At 49.7% G+C, this 18292-nt stretch overlaps 1 protein-coding gene across 1 annotated transcript in view; it reads right to left on the bottom strand.

Moving 5' to 3' along the window:
* Window positions 1-1018: 1018 nt before the first annotated feature.
* FAM83F (family with sequence similarity 83 member F) overlaps window positions 1019-18292 on the bottom strand; it is a 35576-nt gene continuing 18302 nt past the window's right edge. Inside the window, exons 2-5 of the mRNA XM_007519292.3 lie at window positions 12139-12306; window positions 11652-11773; window positions 10048-10700; window positions 1019-3006 (exon numbers count right to left, since the gene is read on the bottom strand). Coding sequence (XP_007519354.1) covers window positions 2957-3006; window positions 10048-10700; window positions 11652-11773; window positions 12139-12306 — 993 coding nt within the window. The 3' untranslated portion in view covers window positions 1019-2956. The remainder of the gene's footprint in view (window positions 3007-10047; window positions 10701-11651; window positions 11774-12138; window positions 12307-18292) is intronic.

The raw sequence follows: 18292 nt of genomic DNA, 5'->3' as shown, positions 1-18292 counted from the left end.
TTCCAGATGCCAGAATGATGCCAACCAGACTTCCCTGGACAGACGACTCCACCAGTGTGTCCTGGAGCTCCACTTCCCCAGAGACCCACCCTACTAGGGAGAGAGGCAGGTTGGGAGTATGGATTGACCGGTCAATGCCCATGTTCAGCAGGGAAGCAATTACAGAAGTCAGACCTTCCACCTTCTGCAATCCACAATGACCTTGGGTCCATACTCCCAGAGGGCTAAAGAATAGGAAAGCTATCAGGGGATGGGATGGGATATAGAGATCTGGTGGTGGGAATTGTGTGGATTTGTACCCCTCCTATCCTACGGTTTTGTTAATGTCTCCCTTTTTTAAATAAATAAATAAAGTTGTTTTGCTAACTCAAGAGACTTTTGGCCCATACAGCAGTCCTGTGCTTCCTACAGTCCCGCAATGGAAGAACATGAGGTGGGGGCCTGGCATGATTCAGGGTGGTAGCACCCTCTCCCTAAACACGTGCCCCCACCTCCTGCCTCATCTCAACCCTCAGGTGGCTCTGGTCATCAGACGTCAGCCTTCCCGATGAACTCACCAGTTGTTAACTTGTAGCCTAAGGAAGCTGGTCTCAGAAAGTGGACAGCTGGGTGGGGGCCGCAGAGGCAGGCTCTCAGGGGGTTGTCTCCCTGCTGGTCCTGCAAGAGCCCTGCTGACATCACCAGCTTTATGGAAGCTGCTGTGAGCAACCAAGGGCATGAGCCACCCTTGAACTTGCCACCCAACTGAGAAGCCAGATGTTCCCTTGAGATTTAATGAGTGAGACCATTTCACCAAGTGTGTGCTAGTGCTGAGCAGAGGGTAGACAAGACGAAAATGGAGAAGCCAGGAGGCAGAGAGCAGTTTGGGCTGGAGTGCAGGCAAACAAGCAAAGGTTAGGCGCTGCATTTCGTGACTTCAAGTTCTCAGCCATTCTGAACTATCTTCAGGCACTATCCCAAATGAATCAGACCAGGGGGTGGGGATGGAGAGGTGTGTGTGTGTGTGTCACGGGGGGGTGGTGGTGGTCAGAGGCTGTTGAGTTCAGACCTCTGCAGAGAGTTGGGGGGATCTGTCTGGCAGGTCTGCCTGCTTCCTCATTAACGAAGAATCACCCCCATCTTAGCACTGGGAGAGGTGGGGGCAGGAAGGCAGAGCTGGCCGAGGCTATAGATGTGGAACTAGCAGTCTGGGTCCTGGCCTGCTTTGGGGAGAGGGGGGAAGAAGGGCTGCTCTAAGCAGCTCCACTCACCACACAGGCAGCCCTGTCTGTGCCCCCTCCCTTGTCCCTGCTCTCTTCTCACCGAGGGTGACTTCTCCCACCCTCTGTCACCATCATCCTCTTTAAGGTGGCCCTGCTGAGCTGAGGTGTCATGCACACGTGCCCCATTTTCCATCTCGCCCTGCCTTCCCCTCCAGAACAAGCAAGCACACACCACACTGCGAGACCTTGGTGCATAAGGAAGAATGTCCTAGGATGTGTTTAATCCTCACAAAAGCTCAGGAAGTGGGGCAGGGTTCCTGGCCACCCCTCACCCCCATGCCCCAGCATGCTTAGGATGACCAGAGGGTGCTTCCCAGGAACCAGGTTCACCCCACCATCCCCTTCTCTTTCCACAGTCAGGGAAATCAGGTTCTTTGCAAACACTGCCCCATGACACCCATTTCCTGCTCTTTCAAGGCTGTCCCCTTTACCGCAGCACTGTCAGGACACCCTTCTGCCTGCTGGCCCCTTACCTCAGTCACTGCTGGTGCCCCAGCATTTGCAGAGAGAAAGACAGAAGCCCAGTGGTCTGGCTCAGCAGGGGCTGAGAGGCTGCAGCCCAGGTTCCCTGCTGTTTGGCTGCTGTCCTCTCATAGCCTTCTCCTCTGTCTCCCAATCTTACAAGTAGGGAAGGGGCAGTGCCCAGTTTTACACTGACCTCCTTTGCCAGGTAGCAGGGCAGTTTAGCTAAACTCCTTTAGGAGAGCCTCAGGGTCCTAAATGGGCTGATTTTTGGCCAGAGGCTAAAGCTGGCCTTTGGCTGAAATGTCAGTGGAGAAGCTGCTGGATTCAGGATTTCCTAGGTTTAGGGGTTTTAAAGGCAAACACTCCTGTTGTCTCTATTCTCCTAATCAAGTTCTCACTCCCTTACCTGGGGCTGCAAATGAAGGCACATTGATTTGAGGGGGGAGTGGGCCCAGGTAAAGGCAGTGGACGAAGCCCTCAATTGTGGGCTCATGGCAGGCAGTAGCCAAGGAGGTCTCAGCCACTCAGGGCAGAGGTCGCCAAGACAGTGCAATGAGGGGAAGGAGACCTCAGCACAGGGCTGTCTAAATGGTATGACAAATGACTGCTGGCTGGAGGTGAGGGCCCTTGCCCCATTCTGCTGAGAATCTAAGCGGCAGCTGCAGGGACCTGGCTGGGAGACCATAGCCCATTCGCCGTAGCTATAGCTTCCACTGAGTCCAGGGGCTAAAGCAACACTGGAACTTGGCATCCTTGGCTCAAACCTGCCCTCTTCCTTTCATTCCACCCAACTTCTTGGGGGGTGAATGGGGGATGAAGAGGGGGCAAGGAAGCAGAAGCACTAGGAAATCCAGGGAAGGAGTCAGGGAGCTGAGGCGGCCCTAGAGAACCCCTCACATGAAGGTATGAGGGCAGAGCTTACACCATCTGGGTTTTGCAGGGTGAGGCTGGCCCAGTAGAGGGATGGGGTCAGGCAGAAAGGAAAGCAGATACTAGTCAGGCTTCCACTTCATGTAAACAAGGAGGAGCGACCCCTTCCTGGCCACCAATAGTCTTGTGGAGGCGTGTGATTGCCTGGAGATGCCGTAGAGCCTCCTGTGGGGCTCCCGGGGCCCTGAGGCCAGGATGGAGGTCAGTAGGAGTCCAGTGTGCAAAGTGGTGCAGGTTTTGACTTGTGTTCTCCATAGGACAGGCGTGGCTGGACGACCTGTCCGCCGCTGGCCCTTGGCTCAGGATATCATGCAGTTGCTGGTCTTGGCAGGACTGGAGCTGGTTTTACCTGTGGAGATAGGGGTCACAGGCAGGAAGGTTGTGAGTGAAGCATTCAGTGGATGTTCCCCAGTACTCCTGTGCATTGCTGGCACCTCCATACTGAGGGCTGGGTTCACCACTGAGTTAGAAACTAAGTCAGTGGGACTACAGGAAAACATAGGGAAGAAGGGGGCTAGGCAGTGGTCTAATTGAATACACACATTAGCATATACAAGGACCTAGGTTCAAGCCCCAGGTCCCTACCTAAAGGGGGTAAGTTTCATGAATGGTGAAGCAGAGCTGCAGGTGTCTCTCTCTTTCTTAATTCATCTCTGTTCTATCAAGTAAAAAGAAGAAAAAGGAAAAAAATTAGCCACCAGGAGTGGTAGATTCATTGTGCAGATTCTGAGTCCCAGCAACAACCCTGATGGCAATAAAAAACAAAACACAAAACAAAATGGGAGGATTCTTCCCACATGGGGGAAGCCATGGATCAGAACAGCAGGGAGCCTACTCTCTCCTCATCTCTGCAGGCTGTGGGGTGGGTGGTGGGGGAGGGGGTGCTGGGAGGGGTGGCGGTGGTGTATTCAGACCCCACAACAACAACTACAACTCACAACTTGAAAGTCTCGCTGAGAGGTGGTCAGTGCTGTAAGCGCCATAGCTTACAAGGCACAACCGCTGTGCTTGTCTCAGGTCACCCATGGGATTATCTGTACCCCCAACACACAGCTGGGGACACTGGGGCTACCAGCTCGCAGAGCCAACCAGTTCCAGGACCTGGTCTTCCCGATCCCACCTCAGCTCCCCTAACCCACAGGCTTTCCAGGCCAGAAGAGAAGCTTATGTCTCAGGAAGCGGTTGCTAGCATTAGAGGGTTGATGAGACAGGCCCTGTGACATACCCTGTAAGGGGAAGAGGAAGCTGCTCTTCTCCAGGCCAGAGAAGCTCCTTACCTTCTGCTTCCCAGGCCCCTTCCATCATGTCTACTTCCTTTCTAGTCCTAGCTGGAGGCCACTGGCATCTGTGGCTGGATTCGCTGCTACTAGACTTGGTTGAAGGCTAGGGGTCTGCCTGCCCACGGGATGTAGGCTGCTGGAATAGCATTTTTTTAGGGGTGGGGGGAGGGCCCTGTACTCTCTTGACACTCTTCTCCCTGGGGCCAGCCCTGGCACTCCTGTCACCTTCCCTTATTACCTTAGCTGTGAAGCTCATTATAGTGGTGGCTGCCTCCTCACTTGAGTCACTAGCAAGAGAGACTCTGGGCAGGTGTGATGGGGAGCCCCTTTTGCTTTCCATGCCTTAACCACTGCCCTGTCCAGCCAGTGGACTGGACCATCCTTGGGGCTTTGCTTACAAGTCTGGCTGAGCCTGCGAACTGGCCCTCTCAGACTTGAGATGGAGGCTGTGCTGTGCTAAGAGCTCGGAGAAGGAAGAAGGGGATGACAGGACTGTGCACCCATCCTCCAAGGACTCCCAGGGTCCTCTTTAGCTGCGGTACCAGGTTGCCTCTGGCTGCTTGGCCAGTGAAAGCGCATTCACTGGCTCACAGTGCCCTCGACTGGGCCCCCTCTTTCTCTCCTTGGTGACTGGTTATGTTTGCTTGGCCTGCTAAACAGATGCTGAGCTCCTTCCCAGAGGGAGTAGCATTTTGGAGGCAGGTAAGCTTATCAATTTCAGGATGGATGGGAACAGGGGAAGGAGCTTGGGGAGGGAAAATGAGGTGAAAGAAGGCTGAGAATGCTGGGGGCTTGGGCGTGGAGGACAGAGGTGGGGGGCCTGGGTCTGCCAGGGCTGGCTTCTCTCTCTCTACTCATTTTATGTGGCTGGATGTAAGCCCAGGGAGGTACTTTCTACTCTGGATTTCTTTCCATGTCCCCAACAGAGACACTATTTGTGGGAGGTCTCCATGAGCAACTAACTGGTCGGCAAAACTGAGGCAAATCAGACCTGCTCAGAGCTGTTTTTTTTTTTTTTCCCTCCGTGGTTATTGCTGGGGCTCAATGCCTGTACCATGAATCCACTGCTCCTGGAAGCCATTTTCCCCCATTTTTGTTTCCCTTATTATTATAGTTGTAATTGCTGTTGTTGTTAGACAGGGCAGAGATTAATTGAGAGAGGAGGGGAAGAGAGAGAGGGGGAGAGAAAGATAGATACTTGCAGACCTGCTTCACTGCTTCTGAAGTGACCCCCCTGCAGGTGGGGAGCCAGGGACTCGAACATGGAATTCTTAGGCTGGCCCTTGTGCTTCATACCATGTGAGCTTAACCCACTATGCTAGCGCCTGGTCCCCAGCCCCCAGCCCTGCTCAGATTTATGGGGAAGAATATGTAAAGGAGGGGAGACAACATAGTGACTGTGCAATGACTTCCATGCCTGAGGCTTTGAGGTTCCTGGTTCAATCCCCAGCACCACCATATGTCAGAGCTGACCAGTGCTCTGATAAAAAAAAAAAAAAAAAAGGAAACGAATATGTAAATAGCTCCTCAGTTCTATTTTACAATCTGTGTGGCTTGGGTGCAGGTGGTCCAAAGCAACTTATGGGAGAAAGTCAGTCTTCAAAGAGAAGGCATGATGGAGAGCTGAAGGAAGAGGCAACCACCAGCAGGGGGATGGCCTGGGGCAGCAGGAGCCAAGCACTGATGTAGTTTCTGAAGGCTTCTACCTCCCTGCAAGTTTCAGAACTTCACATTCACCTTTATGGAAGATTCTTCCCTTGGATTTATGCGTGGCCCACCCTTCATTCAAGTGTGTGCTCAGGGACCCCCTTTTGGGAGAGGTTGGGGTCTCCTCCAAATCTTTCCCAGCCCAGTTTTCCCTGGGAGCAGTGACTTTGCTTACTGCTGTATGGGGAAGTCAGAAAAGTGCTGGGCAGAGCAGACAGTGGGAACACACAGGTGGTAACAAACACTTCAGGGCTTGCAACCAATCCTAACATGATGGCAACAGCAGCAGCACCAATGACTGTCCACTGAGTCATGCACAGGCTTCACTCACCTGGTGAAGCTCAAGGGAAGCCAGAGGGGGTTGTGGTTTCTGCCAGTGAGACTGGGGGTGACTATCTCTTCTCTGGCACCATGGGGGGACTGACCTTATCAAGATGCTCACTCAGCCCCCCTCACCCACGTGGCATGGCCAGACCTAGGCTGTTAATAGTGCTCAGGTTTGTCACCCCAGACCGCAGCTTCCAAACACCACTGAGGTCTGACCCACACTCTTTGGGAGGGACACTAGATTTCAGGACTCCAGAAACACTTCCCCAACCTTCCATTCTGCCCCACACAGGGTCTCAGCTCTCCAGTGCAGAGATCTGAGACCTCTGTCTCCCAGGTGGTGACAGAGGAGATGCTGAAGTCCCTAAACCAGGGAGCCTAGCAGTCATAGTTTCTCTTTGAAGTCAGAGCATGCTGCCAGCCAGGGTGGACCATCCACTCATGAGTCAGGGATCCTAGGAGAGTTCTGGAAAGACAAATGTTACTGTAGTCACCTGAGAGAATGCTGAAAAGAAAAGCACGGGCCCAGGGACATGGGAGGTGGTGACCCGAGGCACTCTGGGTGCAAATGACCACCACCTCTTCCTCTCCTCAGGGGGAGGGCTTGGAGGAAGTAAGGAAGAGCCTCACGTGCATCCTTTTTAGATTGTTTGAAAAGATGTGGGAAGGCTGGGGAGATAACATAATAGTTATGGGGAAAAAGAAGTCTTAAATGCCTGAGGCTCTGAGGCCCCAGGTTTAGTCCTTAGCACAACCATAAACTAGAGCTGAGCAGTACTCTCACCTCTCTCATTCTCTCCCTCCCTCTAAATCTATATCTTTATATTTCTCTGTATCTTTCATTAAAAATAGATATTTTAAAAAAGAGTTAACAAAAAAGATGCTGGAAATGGTACCCTGCAACCTGCTGAAGGCAGCTACACTTTTCCCTGCAGGCCCTGACAGGGACACTGCCCTTTTCCTGTACAGACACCAGGCTTGCCTGCCTGGACCCCTAAAGTCTTGCCTGTGAAACATTGTCACCAGGCAGGGTGGCCGCAAGGACTGAGGAGCTGTGAGAGTGGATAGCATCATGCCAGCCTAGCATAGACCAGGCTCAGTGTCCCCTTTCTGCTCTTAGGCATGTTCAAGTGTGCTGGCTGGACCCCAGTGAAGGACAGGAGAGGCTTCCAGATAGCACCAGCAGCCTCCTCCCACAGTGTGACAGCCTCTGACTATCACCATAGCCTGGAGCTCTGGAGACCCCTCTAGGGGAAACACACAGAGGGCATAGTTTAAACGTGCGCTTCTGGTCTCCTGATGAGTGATGGGTCAAGACTTTTCATTGCATTTGAACAAGGCAGTGACCTCTATTCCTCAAGGCCTGGGGTGGGAGTATATTTGTCCTAGAGGGCCTGCTCCCAGCTCTAGGTAGATGCAGGAGGCAAGTTCCAGAAAGGTTAATTAAGCACATTCAGGACAAAAGAAAAAAGAACAAGAACAAGAACATACCCCAAGTTCCCACCAGTAGAGGGGGCTGTGAGCTTTCAAACCACCAGGCAGCCCCTGCTAGATCCCCAGATCTAGAGGAAGGGATTTCCGAAGGTTCTCCCAAGGGCCACACTCGAGTTTGCAAAAATTTGCATGCTGTTTGACAACTATATACTTCTTATCAGGCAATTTCACAGGCTGTCAGTTCTTAGCTTTTCTGTTTCCCTCTCTCACCCACTCTGTCACCAGCCCTGCTCTCCCTTGACAAGAGGGCTGTGGAGCAGAAGGATAGAATCAGAAGTAAGGCCCTTCCTACTCAATCCCTCCACTAGGAAACAGCTGGGAGTTGAAAGGATGTGTTGGTGTTTGGGATGCAGTGTGCAGGAAGCTAGGGTCCCTACTGTGGCTGTTCTGAAAGTTGTTCAGAATGTGTGCTACAGGACAGGGAAATGCACTGGATGGGTGGGGGCTTTATGGTGGCAGCTAAAGTGACTTCCCAGGTGACAGTTCTAAGGGTGGTTGGTAGGATTCTTAGTGGCTTAGCATCTGCTGCCTGACGGGCAACTCTCAGTTGTGCCCAAATATTGGGGATTCTGGAGGTCACAAAGTGCCTTTAGTGCTGGCTGGCAAGAGAGCTCACCTAGACAGTGAACCTGCTTTGTCATGCATGTGATCCAGGTTCCAGCCTCACTTCCATTGTACTAGAGGAAGCTTAGCACTGTGGTCTCTTTCTTTGTCTCTGTGTCTGTCTCTGTCTAATTGCAAAAGTTGACCTAGAGCAGTGTAGCCTTAATGATGACAAAAGAAACAATATTAAGCAAAAGGGGACATCTTCTGCCCTGCCCTTTGTGGGGGGTAGAGAGCAGTAGGAGAGGAAAGGACTCCTTAGGCACAGAATGGGGGTCCACAGTTCCTTCTAGGATGAAGAAAGATGAGAGTGACCTCACTGGCTATGTCTCAGGGCTGCTGGCTTTAGATGCCAGGGCACTGTCTCTCTGAGGGCTAAGTACTCAGAAGAGGAACCTCCCACAGTCACAGTGGGGTCTGCCTAGCTGGCTCCTGGGCACTGTGTGTAAAGCCACAGTAGACAGTTCAAGTTAGTCAAACACAAGAACCAAGGCTGAGGATACACAAGGGACAAGACAATGGCCTTTTGTTTCTATGGAAACAGCACCTCAGGGTGAGGGGCTGAAGAAGAGAAAGCTTCCAGTTCACCTCCACTAGGGACTTAGGAAGCAGCCCCTTTTATGACTGGGCTCGACCCTCCCCCTCCTTCCCTGCCAGGTGTTCACCATGGCAACCCGTCCTCCAAATGAGAGGTGCAGAACCAAGCAGCATCTGGTGCTGAGGGAACCAAGGAGCCCATAGGGATTGAGAAGGAGTGAGTCACCTTGCCAGAACATGGCCTCGGCCTGAGTGTGAGTCCTGGCCCCAATAGCATTTTCTGTGCCCTGGGACCAGGTTATTCTCCTCTCTGAACTCTATCTGCCTCCTTCAGGGGTGCTATGAGAATCAATGAGAGACACAGAGAGAAAGCACTTCAGGATGGGTCTGGCACATGGTGGCTCTCAGCAAATGCTTCCTGGCTGAATGAAAGGCTAGCTATCGCTCCTGCTAAGCCCAAGTTCACAGAGACTCCCAGGCCTGTCAGAACTTGAAAACACAGTGTTGGACTCTGCAATCAGGCTGGGAATGGGTGGAGGGGAGGACGGTCCTGATCCCTGCGCTCAAGTTATATACGGTCAGACCAAAGCTGGGGCTGTGGGGCACAGGGTCACACCATCACTACCTAGCTGTCCAGGGAGCTTGGACTCAACACAGCAAGGACCCACAGACACATAGCAAGAAATCCTGACATGGAAGACCCGTCAACTCAGAGATGTGAACACGAGAAAGAGCACCAGAGGTCCTGGATGTCACCACTCACTTCTGGGAAGGCCATGACCTGGGAACTGGGGGGCCAGGGAACCATGTCTCCAGAGGTAAGCCATAGGTCAACCACCAGTGATCACAGAGACATGGGGAGGAGTTAAGTCAAAGTATTTTACAAAAGAGACAGGCAAGTGGGTCAGGGCATTGGTGGGGGTTAGGGGGCACAGAGGCGTGCTTGGCCAGGTCAGATCCTGATGACAGGACATCCAAAGAGCAAGTTTTCTAGCATGGCCCTTAGACTGAGAGGCGAGGCAGAGTCTAGTCCTGGTCCTACCACCTAGCTGCACTGTGCTTCTATGCCTTCACTTACAGACAGGAGACCTGCTGGACTCAGCTGAGTTACTTGTGTTACCTGGAGAGTCAATGAGTGCTTAGACTCTCCTAGCAGGAAAAACAGCTATTCAGCTACCAGCTCTGAGATGACTCCATGCCCTGCCGTGTTCTCAGCTTTCTGTTCCCAAAACTGCAAGGCAAGGCAGGCACCATTCTTCCCTTTGGGAACAGAAGGAAGTAGAACTCAGAACTGCAGTGACTGGCCCAAGGTCACAGGCAGATAACAACCAGAGCAGAAGGAGAACCAAGGCCCAGGCCACCCTGGAGCTCCTGCTCTCTGCCAGCAGGTTGCTGGTCTGAAGACTGGACGAGATGTTCCCCAGGAGGGCCAGAGGCCTCACCTGAAACATCAGCACTGGATCCCTCGTTGGGCCTCTTCCCTGCCACAAACTGCCCATCAGCAAAAGTCTCATTGGAGAGGGAGCTGGTCACACCATTGGACGTTGCAGCCCTCTTGGACCCCCGGTTAAACAGCCGGCTGAAGCGCTTGCCCTCCTTGGCCAAGATGACCTCTCCATTGGCAGCTTCTCCCTTACTGTTCCGGGAGAGGGTCTCTGGGGGTTTGGACTTGGGGTCCCCATGCCGGTGTCTCAGTTCTCCAGAAGGAATGGGGTCCACGGGGGGCAGTGCCTGCTCCAGCGTGACCAGGTCATTCAGGAAGTTCTCTAGACGCTGGGCTGACTCGCTGCCTCCGCTCCCTTCCTCCTGCCCCTCCAGGTTCCTGTGGGCCTCTCGCTGCTGCTGGGCGGCCCAGCGCATCATTTCCCCAGGCGGCCGGCGGCTGGCTGTCACCAAGGCATATTTGGGGTTGATAAGCTTGCGAGCGACGGTGGAGGAGTAGTTGCCTGCACCTCCCAGGCCTAGCTTCTGGCACAGGTTCACCTCCTCAGAAATGGCGTACAGCTCCCGGAACTCCACGTCGAATGGCTCCACATTCTGCCCTGTCAGGAGGAGGAGAAGGTTCCTGTCCACATGGGAGGAACTCCAGGTGAACCTGGGGATGCAGGGACAGAAAAGTGACACGTGATGGACCTGGGCCTCTTGCCTCCCCCTAACAAAAGCCCATCTTCGAACCCCCTGACCTCTCCTGACCTGCCACTGAAGCCACATGCTAGGTCCCTGGTGGATGGCACCACCCAGCTCTCATGGAGGGTGCTCTCCCTCTACTGGCCCAATTCTCCCCCCTTTCTCCTGAGTCTTGGCCTCAAGTACAGAAAGTAGGCAGCAGGTGCAGGGCAAGAAAAGCCAGGGCTGGCCTCATAGTCAGTGTCTTTGTAAAATGGGGTTCAAAGGCCTGTAGTTACAGAGCGGCTGTGAAGCTCAAGTGAGAGGATATACATAAAACATTCAGCTCAGCACCTGGCACCGCCACACAACCACTACTATTTTGATATTACTCCATCCCTTTCTGGCTCTTCTCTCAATTTTTTTTTTTTTGAGCACTTAGCGTTTGCAAATTCCCTGGTTTAGCCATAGAAGGGGAACTGTGCTGTGCATTGATTGTTCCATGTGCCCAGGTCTCTTGTCCTCACCTGATTTATAATTTACGTGGAGAGTAGAGAGATTGCATGTATGGTCCATCACATACTTGGTCATTCCTCTCCCCCTCATGCCCTCACATTTCTTTCCCAGACCTGGTCCATTATGCTTCCTGCTTGCCCCACCTGACAACCAGCTTTGAAATTCAACTGGCTGCTGGGTGCCAAGGAAGGCAGTCAATACTGAAATGCTAAATGCCTTGTGAGAACAGATATTTTTGCTGGAATGATTCAGTGGCCAGAAAGTCTGAGAGAAGGGACTTTTTGGTCTTATTTGCAGTCAGGTCAGGAAAAAACCTCTTAAACTCATGACGATGGAGGTTCCAGTCTAGCATTTTCCTAAAATATAAACATTTGTTATCATGAATAAAGACTTATGGGCCCTTCTCTAACTTGACCCAACTCACCTGTAAGACCCAGTGGCTACTTTTTCACCATCTACCATTAGGAACTTTGATGACAAGGTCCCCTTGACCTTTCCCATGGGCATGTAGAAGCCAACGCCTGTCACAGAGCGGACACGGATGTTCTGTTGAGGAGAGGAGAAAGGCACAGTCACTTGGTTACAAGGCCCACAAGTCTCTGAGCCAGACTGTTCTTGAGCAGAGGAGGGTCTGTCTCATCCAGAGTGCGTCCAAACGCTGAGTATACCAGCAGTAGTACAGAACTGCTTTTTGTGCCTCAACACCCGGGATAGGGTTGGAGTTTGGCATATCACAGTGTTACCAATTCGGGAGGGAAGGTTTTAGACAGAAGGAAAAGGTTTGAGATCCTGATGTCTTCCTGAGCCTTTGAGCTGGGGAGGAGATTGCGGAAGGGCAGAGGCAGGGCAGGGACAATCTCCTCTGGCCATCTCCAGCATTCCCAACAACAACCCCCAGAGGTACAACTTACCCGGATACGAAAGTCAGTGAGCTCCAGGCTCTGACACATTTCCAGGAAACACGTCACACCTCCCTCATCCAAGATGATGTACACTGGGACCCTGCGCCTAAAGGCAGCTTCCACAATGTCTTGGAAGATTTCACCATCGGTGAAGAGGTCCATGACTACAGCAATGACCTGAATGGTGAAGGGCACCAAGAAGGTATGTTATGACCGCGCGCCTATAGAGGTACACCCCCAGCACAGAGAGGAGCCGCCAGGTAGGCAGGCAAGGTCTAAGAGCCCGAAACTCCTCTCTGTACCGTTCTTGGAGCACCCCTACCACCACCGCACATCTGAGCCCAGGAGGTGAAACACCTTGACAAACCCTGAGGGTCTTTCCAAAAGCTCTTCAGGAGCTGTGTCTGCAAAGTCTAGGAGGTGGGGGAAAGCTGGTCCTGATGCCTAGGCAATAAGCAGGAGGGTGATCTCACCCCTGAGAAGCCAGGGGTGGGTTCATTCCTGTGAGCTGCGGATCTGCTCAGACATCACTCTCTCAGCAGGCCCTGGTGCTCTGATCACCCCGTAGCCGGGCAAAGCCCTCTGTTTTCCCAAGTGCAAAGCACCCAGTGGCTCAACCAGCTCTGATTCGCCGGGTTTCCAGGTGTGTCCAGTCCATATCAGCGGATCCTCATGTCAGTGTCATTGCCACTGATCTCAAGGTCAGCCTTGGTCATTGTCCCTGCAGCCTGAGGCTCACCTGCTTCTCTGGTCTCCCACCCCCACCACCCAGTCTCCTACACACATTTACCTCTGCTCCGGCCACAGAGTTTTCTTACTGGCTCCAAGCACTGTGCACACAATGCAGAGGAAAGGGCATGCTTTGGGGTCGGGGAGATCATGTGAAAAGCATTCCCTTTCTCTCTCTCTCTCCCTTTCCTTCGCTCTCCTCCATCCCCCTCCCCTGTGTGTGTGTGTGTGTGTGTGCACGCACGTGCGTGCGTGTGCCTTTGTGTGTTTTAATATCACCAGGATTACTGCTGTGGCTTGGTGCCTGCATGATGGACTCACTGCTAGTTGTGGTCATCACCCCCTCCCCTTTGTTTAGATAGAAACAGGGAGAAATTGACAGGGAAGGAAGAAAGAAAGAAAGAAAGAGAGAGAGACACCTGTGGTACTGCTCCACAGTTAGTGAAGTTTCTCCCTCCCTCCTTGGCTCCCCTCCCCCTCAAGGTGGGGAGGCCAAGGGCTTGAACCTGGGTCCTTGTGCATGGTAATGAGTACTCCCGGCCTCTAGCATTTTCTGTTTCTGTGACTTTAGGGGCATCACTTAGCCCCTTGTGGAGCCAGTCTTCTCATCTACAAAGTGAAGACACCCTGCACATTCCACATCTGAGCACCAGACAGTGTCCTATCCCAATACGTCCTCAGTAAATAGTAGTCAACACATGATTGAAGGAGTTCGCCTGTTCGCAGTATAACTGAGAACTTGAATGGTGGGCCAACTGGGATGGGAGGACAAACTCCACTGCCTGACCTGTCAGTGTCCCTGCTGCCCGGGCAGCAAAATGGAGCTAAATGAGGGTGAATGGAGAGAAACATGAAAGCACTTTGCATGAAGCATGGTCTGTGGTCGGCTTTGCCACCAACTCTGACAGTCACCATCAGGCTCAACCTGACGCTGTTGACTGGCTACGAAAGAAGGGCAAACGCTAGAAGAAGAAATGGCTACCTTCATCCATGTGCTATCACTTCTCTCTTCCCCCACAGGATCCTGCTACCATCACCTGCTACTAAGGTTCTTCGTAGCTGCTCCCACACTTGATATTCAGCCATTCTCATAACGAGTATCTACTGAACCCCACAGCCAGAGGGGGATCTAGAATCAAAGGGGCTATAAGCCCTGACTTCAAGGGATGATCCTGTTGGACTAACAAAGATGACTAGGCAATATGGTGAGAGGAGACCAGTGCCTTATGAGATACACAAGTGGCCTGTGGTGTGAGTTGACATTTGGGTGGAGGAGAGAGAAGGACAAAAGGGTGTGTGGGGGGAGAGGAGCTGACTGAATACTTCCGGTCCATGGGGAAAAAAATGATTCTACTGAGGAAGCTGGAACCTGGAGAAGGGGTACCCAAGGGCATCATGAGCAGTGAGCAGCAGGGAAGGTGAAGCAGGGAATGGGCAGCGTTGCTGTGCTTGGGCATGTATGCTGTACCCTGCACACGGTCCAGAGCTGAGGGTGTGTGTGGCACTGTGTCTGTCTAATCTGTACGCCAGGGTCATGTGGCCTGGCAGGGGCCCAGGCATCAGGCACTGCAGCAAAGAGGACAGTGGCAGCACAGGCACTAGAGCAGGGGTTAATTACATTGGACACCTCTGGTGTACAACCACATGTTCCAGGTGTGTTGGGTAAGATATCTCCTCTGATTCTCACAACGGGAGAGACTGCTTTTCCCATTCTGGAAGTAAATGCAAAAGGGACAAGAGATATGTCCAAGGCCACACAGCTGGCAGATAGCAGAGCAGGGATTTGAACAAAGACTCAAGTCTTCATTTCACTGCATCATAATGTCTAATAGAGGTAACATATTATAGAAGAATAAAATAAGAAACTACTTCCTTTAAAATATTATATAAGGGGCTGGGCAGTAGCATAGTGGGTTAAGCGCACACAGCACAAGGACCTGAGTAAGGATCCCAGTTCGAGGCCCCGGCTCGCCACCTGCAGGGAGTTACTTCACAAGCAGTGAAGCAGGTCTGCAGGTGTCTTTCTCTCCCCGTCTTCCTCTCCCTCTTGATTTCTCTCTGTCCTGTCCAGCAACAACGACATCAATAACAACAATGACAACAACAATGATAAACAACAAGGGCAACAAAAGGGAAAAAAATGGCCTCTAGGAGCAGTGGATTCGTAGTGCAGGTACCAAACCCCAGCAATAACCCTGGAGGCAAAAAAAAAAAAGAAATTATATAAGTGGCCTAGAAGGTGGTGCAGTGGATTAGGTATTGAACTCTCAAGCATGAGGTTCTGAGTTAGATCCATGGACTCTCATGTACCAGAGTGATGCTCTGGTGCTCTCATAAACAAACAAACAAATAAATAAAAACTTGAAAAAGACTAGACAAGACAAATTTCTGGCAAGACTTATAAAAACAGAAATGGTGCAAATAAAACACTGAATGAAAAAAGAGATAACTATAAGCATATTTACTTTTTAATTAAATAACCACATACATTTATTTCTCTAAATTTTATTTCACAAGACAAGAATCTGACCAGAGCAATTTAAGAACAAAAAGAAGACAAAAAACAAAACAAGAGAGAGAGAGAGAGAGAGAGACAAGGTAGAAGATGAGAAGAGACAAAAAGTGCAAATACTATGAATTGATTATTTTAAAATAAGAAGCCCAGTATAATGCAGAGGAAGATTATTAGAACTGGGGAATTCAGCAAGATTATCAGATACAAGAAAGATTTACAAAAAGCATTAGCATTCTTCTAGCACAACAATAACCAACTGAAAAAAAAATCAGAGAATAACATACAACCAAAATTGCAACATAAGGGGGCCAGGAGTTAGTTTACCTGATAGCACCTGATATCAAATTTGATGCCATGAGTTTGAGACCTGGCACCATGGATGGCATTAGGGAATGCCTAATCGACCATGGGTGGTGGAGCAGTGCTGAAATATCTTTCCCTCTCATCTCTCTCTCTCCCCCTCTCTTGCCCTCTCTCTCTATATATATGTATATATGTATGTACGTATATGTATATGTGTGTATATATACGCATATGTATATATATATATATACATACACAATATGTTTATCTTTCCCTTCTGTCATATTCTTAAAAAAAGAAATGAGTGACCATTCAGTGGTGCACCTGGTTAAGTATACACATAACAGTGCACAAGGACGCAGGTTTAAGCCCCTGGGCTCATTCTCTAAGAGGTGTCAGAAACAAAAACAAAAGATATACCACAACAACATTGCTTCTTAAGCACAGCACTTAGGAATTAATTTTGTTTTCTTGGCAGAGCTGGGGCCTTGCCCATATCAGACCACTTTTTCATTCAGACAGAGAGACAGAAACACTGTAACACCAGAGCTTCCTTTGGTGCCATAACACCTCCCATGTGGTGCTCGGGTTTAAACCTGGACTGTGCATCTGGGAGTGCACACACCCTATGTAGTAAGCTAGAACTCTGGTCCTGGAATTAATATCTCTACAGAAAAGCCTTGGAAGTGCTACTAAAGGGCACTTAATATATTTGAGTAAATAAAGATACAAATTATGCTTACGGATAAGATGATTTAACATTCTAAATATCCAATTCTCCCCATATTATGAAATCCAATGTAAGCCTGTGGAAATCTGCCTTTTGTTTGTTTGTTTGTTTGTTTGTTTTTTGAAACTCAAATACTTCTAAGGTATGAGAAATTATAAATATTCACACTGGTTTAGTCAATATTGAAAAATACAAGTATCTTTTATTTTTTTTACATTTGTTATTATCTCGTTTATTTATTCAAAAGTGGTTCTCCATAATTCTGCCTAGTGATAGGACTTTAAGAGGGACACTCATCTTATCAACAGACAGTAAGACATACTAGAGTTCTAATAACATGCATATGGTACTGAAGTAGGAAAGAAGGACAAACAGGCCAGTGGGAATAGCATGGAGGGCCAGAAACACCTATGCATCTGTGAGTCACAACTCAGTGGAGGAAGGATGTTGCTTAGTAGATGCTGCTAGAATAAATGATTTTTGCTCTAGAGAAGACTCCATGTGTGAAGGTAAATTTCAGATATGCCAAATACCATCACTACAAAATAAAAAAAACTAATAAAGGACTAGTTAAAGTGTAGGAAAGCATCTTCCTCAGGAAAGAAAATATTTACTAAGATTCCTAGAGCAGAGATCATGAATACTAACATAAAAGGACTCATTTGATAAATGAAGATTTTTCTCCTTAAAGAAAGATGCTGTAGACAAAAACAACTGGTGAGGGACAGGGAAAATATATCTGTAATATCTACAGCTAAAAGTAACAATATACAAGGGGTCCCTCCACATCTGCAAGAAAAGACAGGACACTAATTAGAAAAAAGGAGGAGGAGGAGGATATGAAAAGATAACTCCTAGAGGACATATCTGAATGGCTAATAAGTATATAAAAAGCAGACTTCATTACGCATCAGAAAAAAATCAAATTAAAGCACAGAGATAAGAGAGACCTCGTTACAACAACCAGATTAACTAAAAATTAGGGAACTGGATAATCCTAAGTGCTAATACATGAGGAAAAGAGAGCCTTCACTCTAGGCTGGTGTGAGGGAACAATGTTAATGCTTCTCTCTCTCTCTCTAATTAATTAATGGGTTGGCAACAACTTGGGTGCCATCTCTAGGAGAATAGGTGAGGAAAATGTGAAGACTGCACATGACAAAGGGTTTTACAGCAAACAAAAGCAACGTCCTAATTCTGTGGTGATCTGGAGTAGTCCAGTTGAAAATGTTAGAGAATGGTGGTCTATGTGGAGTAGATTAAGTGTTTGGATTCTATCAGGAGGCCCCAAGTTCAAGCCCTGGCATTGTATATGCCAGAGTGGTATTCTGAGTCATTCTCTCTCAAATAAATAAATAAACAAATAAATCTTTTTAAAAAGCTAGAGAATGAGGCCTATACACCAACAACACTCTATATAAAAATCATATGACATAAACACTGCAAGCTTTTCAAGGATTATCTATATATTGAACACATACAGAGGAGACAAAGAGATAGGAGAATAGAAGGACAAATGGGAGGGACCTTTCCTGGATTGATGACAACAATGTGCTTGGAACAAAGATTTTCAATCAGCTTTGTACTTGAGGTCCAAAACAAACAACTATTTCCCTAATTGGCCTGGAGCAGCTCAGGGTAGGTACAGGGCAGATACAACAGGACTGGGACTAGACTAAGGAGGGTTTTTGTTTTTCTATTGATTTTGCAGAGCTAGGGGCTTTGGCATGCTGGAGGCCACCACTTCCTTTTTTCTTTTCTTGCCTCCAGGGTTATTGCTAGGGCTCCAGTGCCTGCATTATGAATCTACTACTCCTGCAGCCATTTATTTTGGATAGGACAGCGAGAAATTGGGAGGGGAAGATAGAGGGAGAGAAAAGATAGAC

Source organism: Erinaceus europaeus, chromosome 4 (genome assembly GCF_950295315.1).
Source record: "Erinaceus europaeus chromosome 4, mEriEur2.1, whole genome shotgun sequence".
Taxonomy (NCBI): domain Eukaryota; kingdom Metazoa; phylum Chordata; class Mammalia; order Eulipotyphla; family Erinaceidae; genus Erinaceus; species Erinaceus europaeus.
The sequence above is the reverse complement of the archived record's forward strand: the minus strand, read 5'-3'. Positions and strand labels throughout refer to the sequence as shown.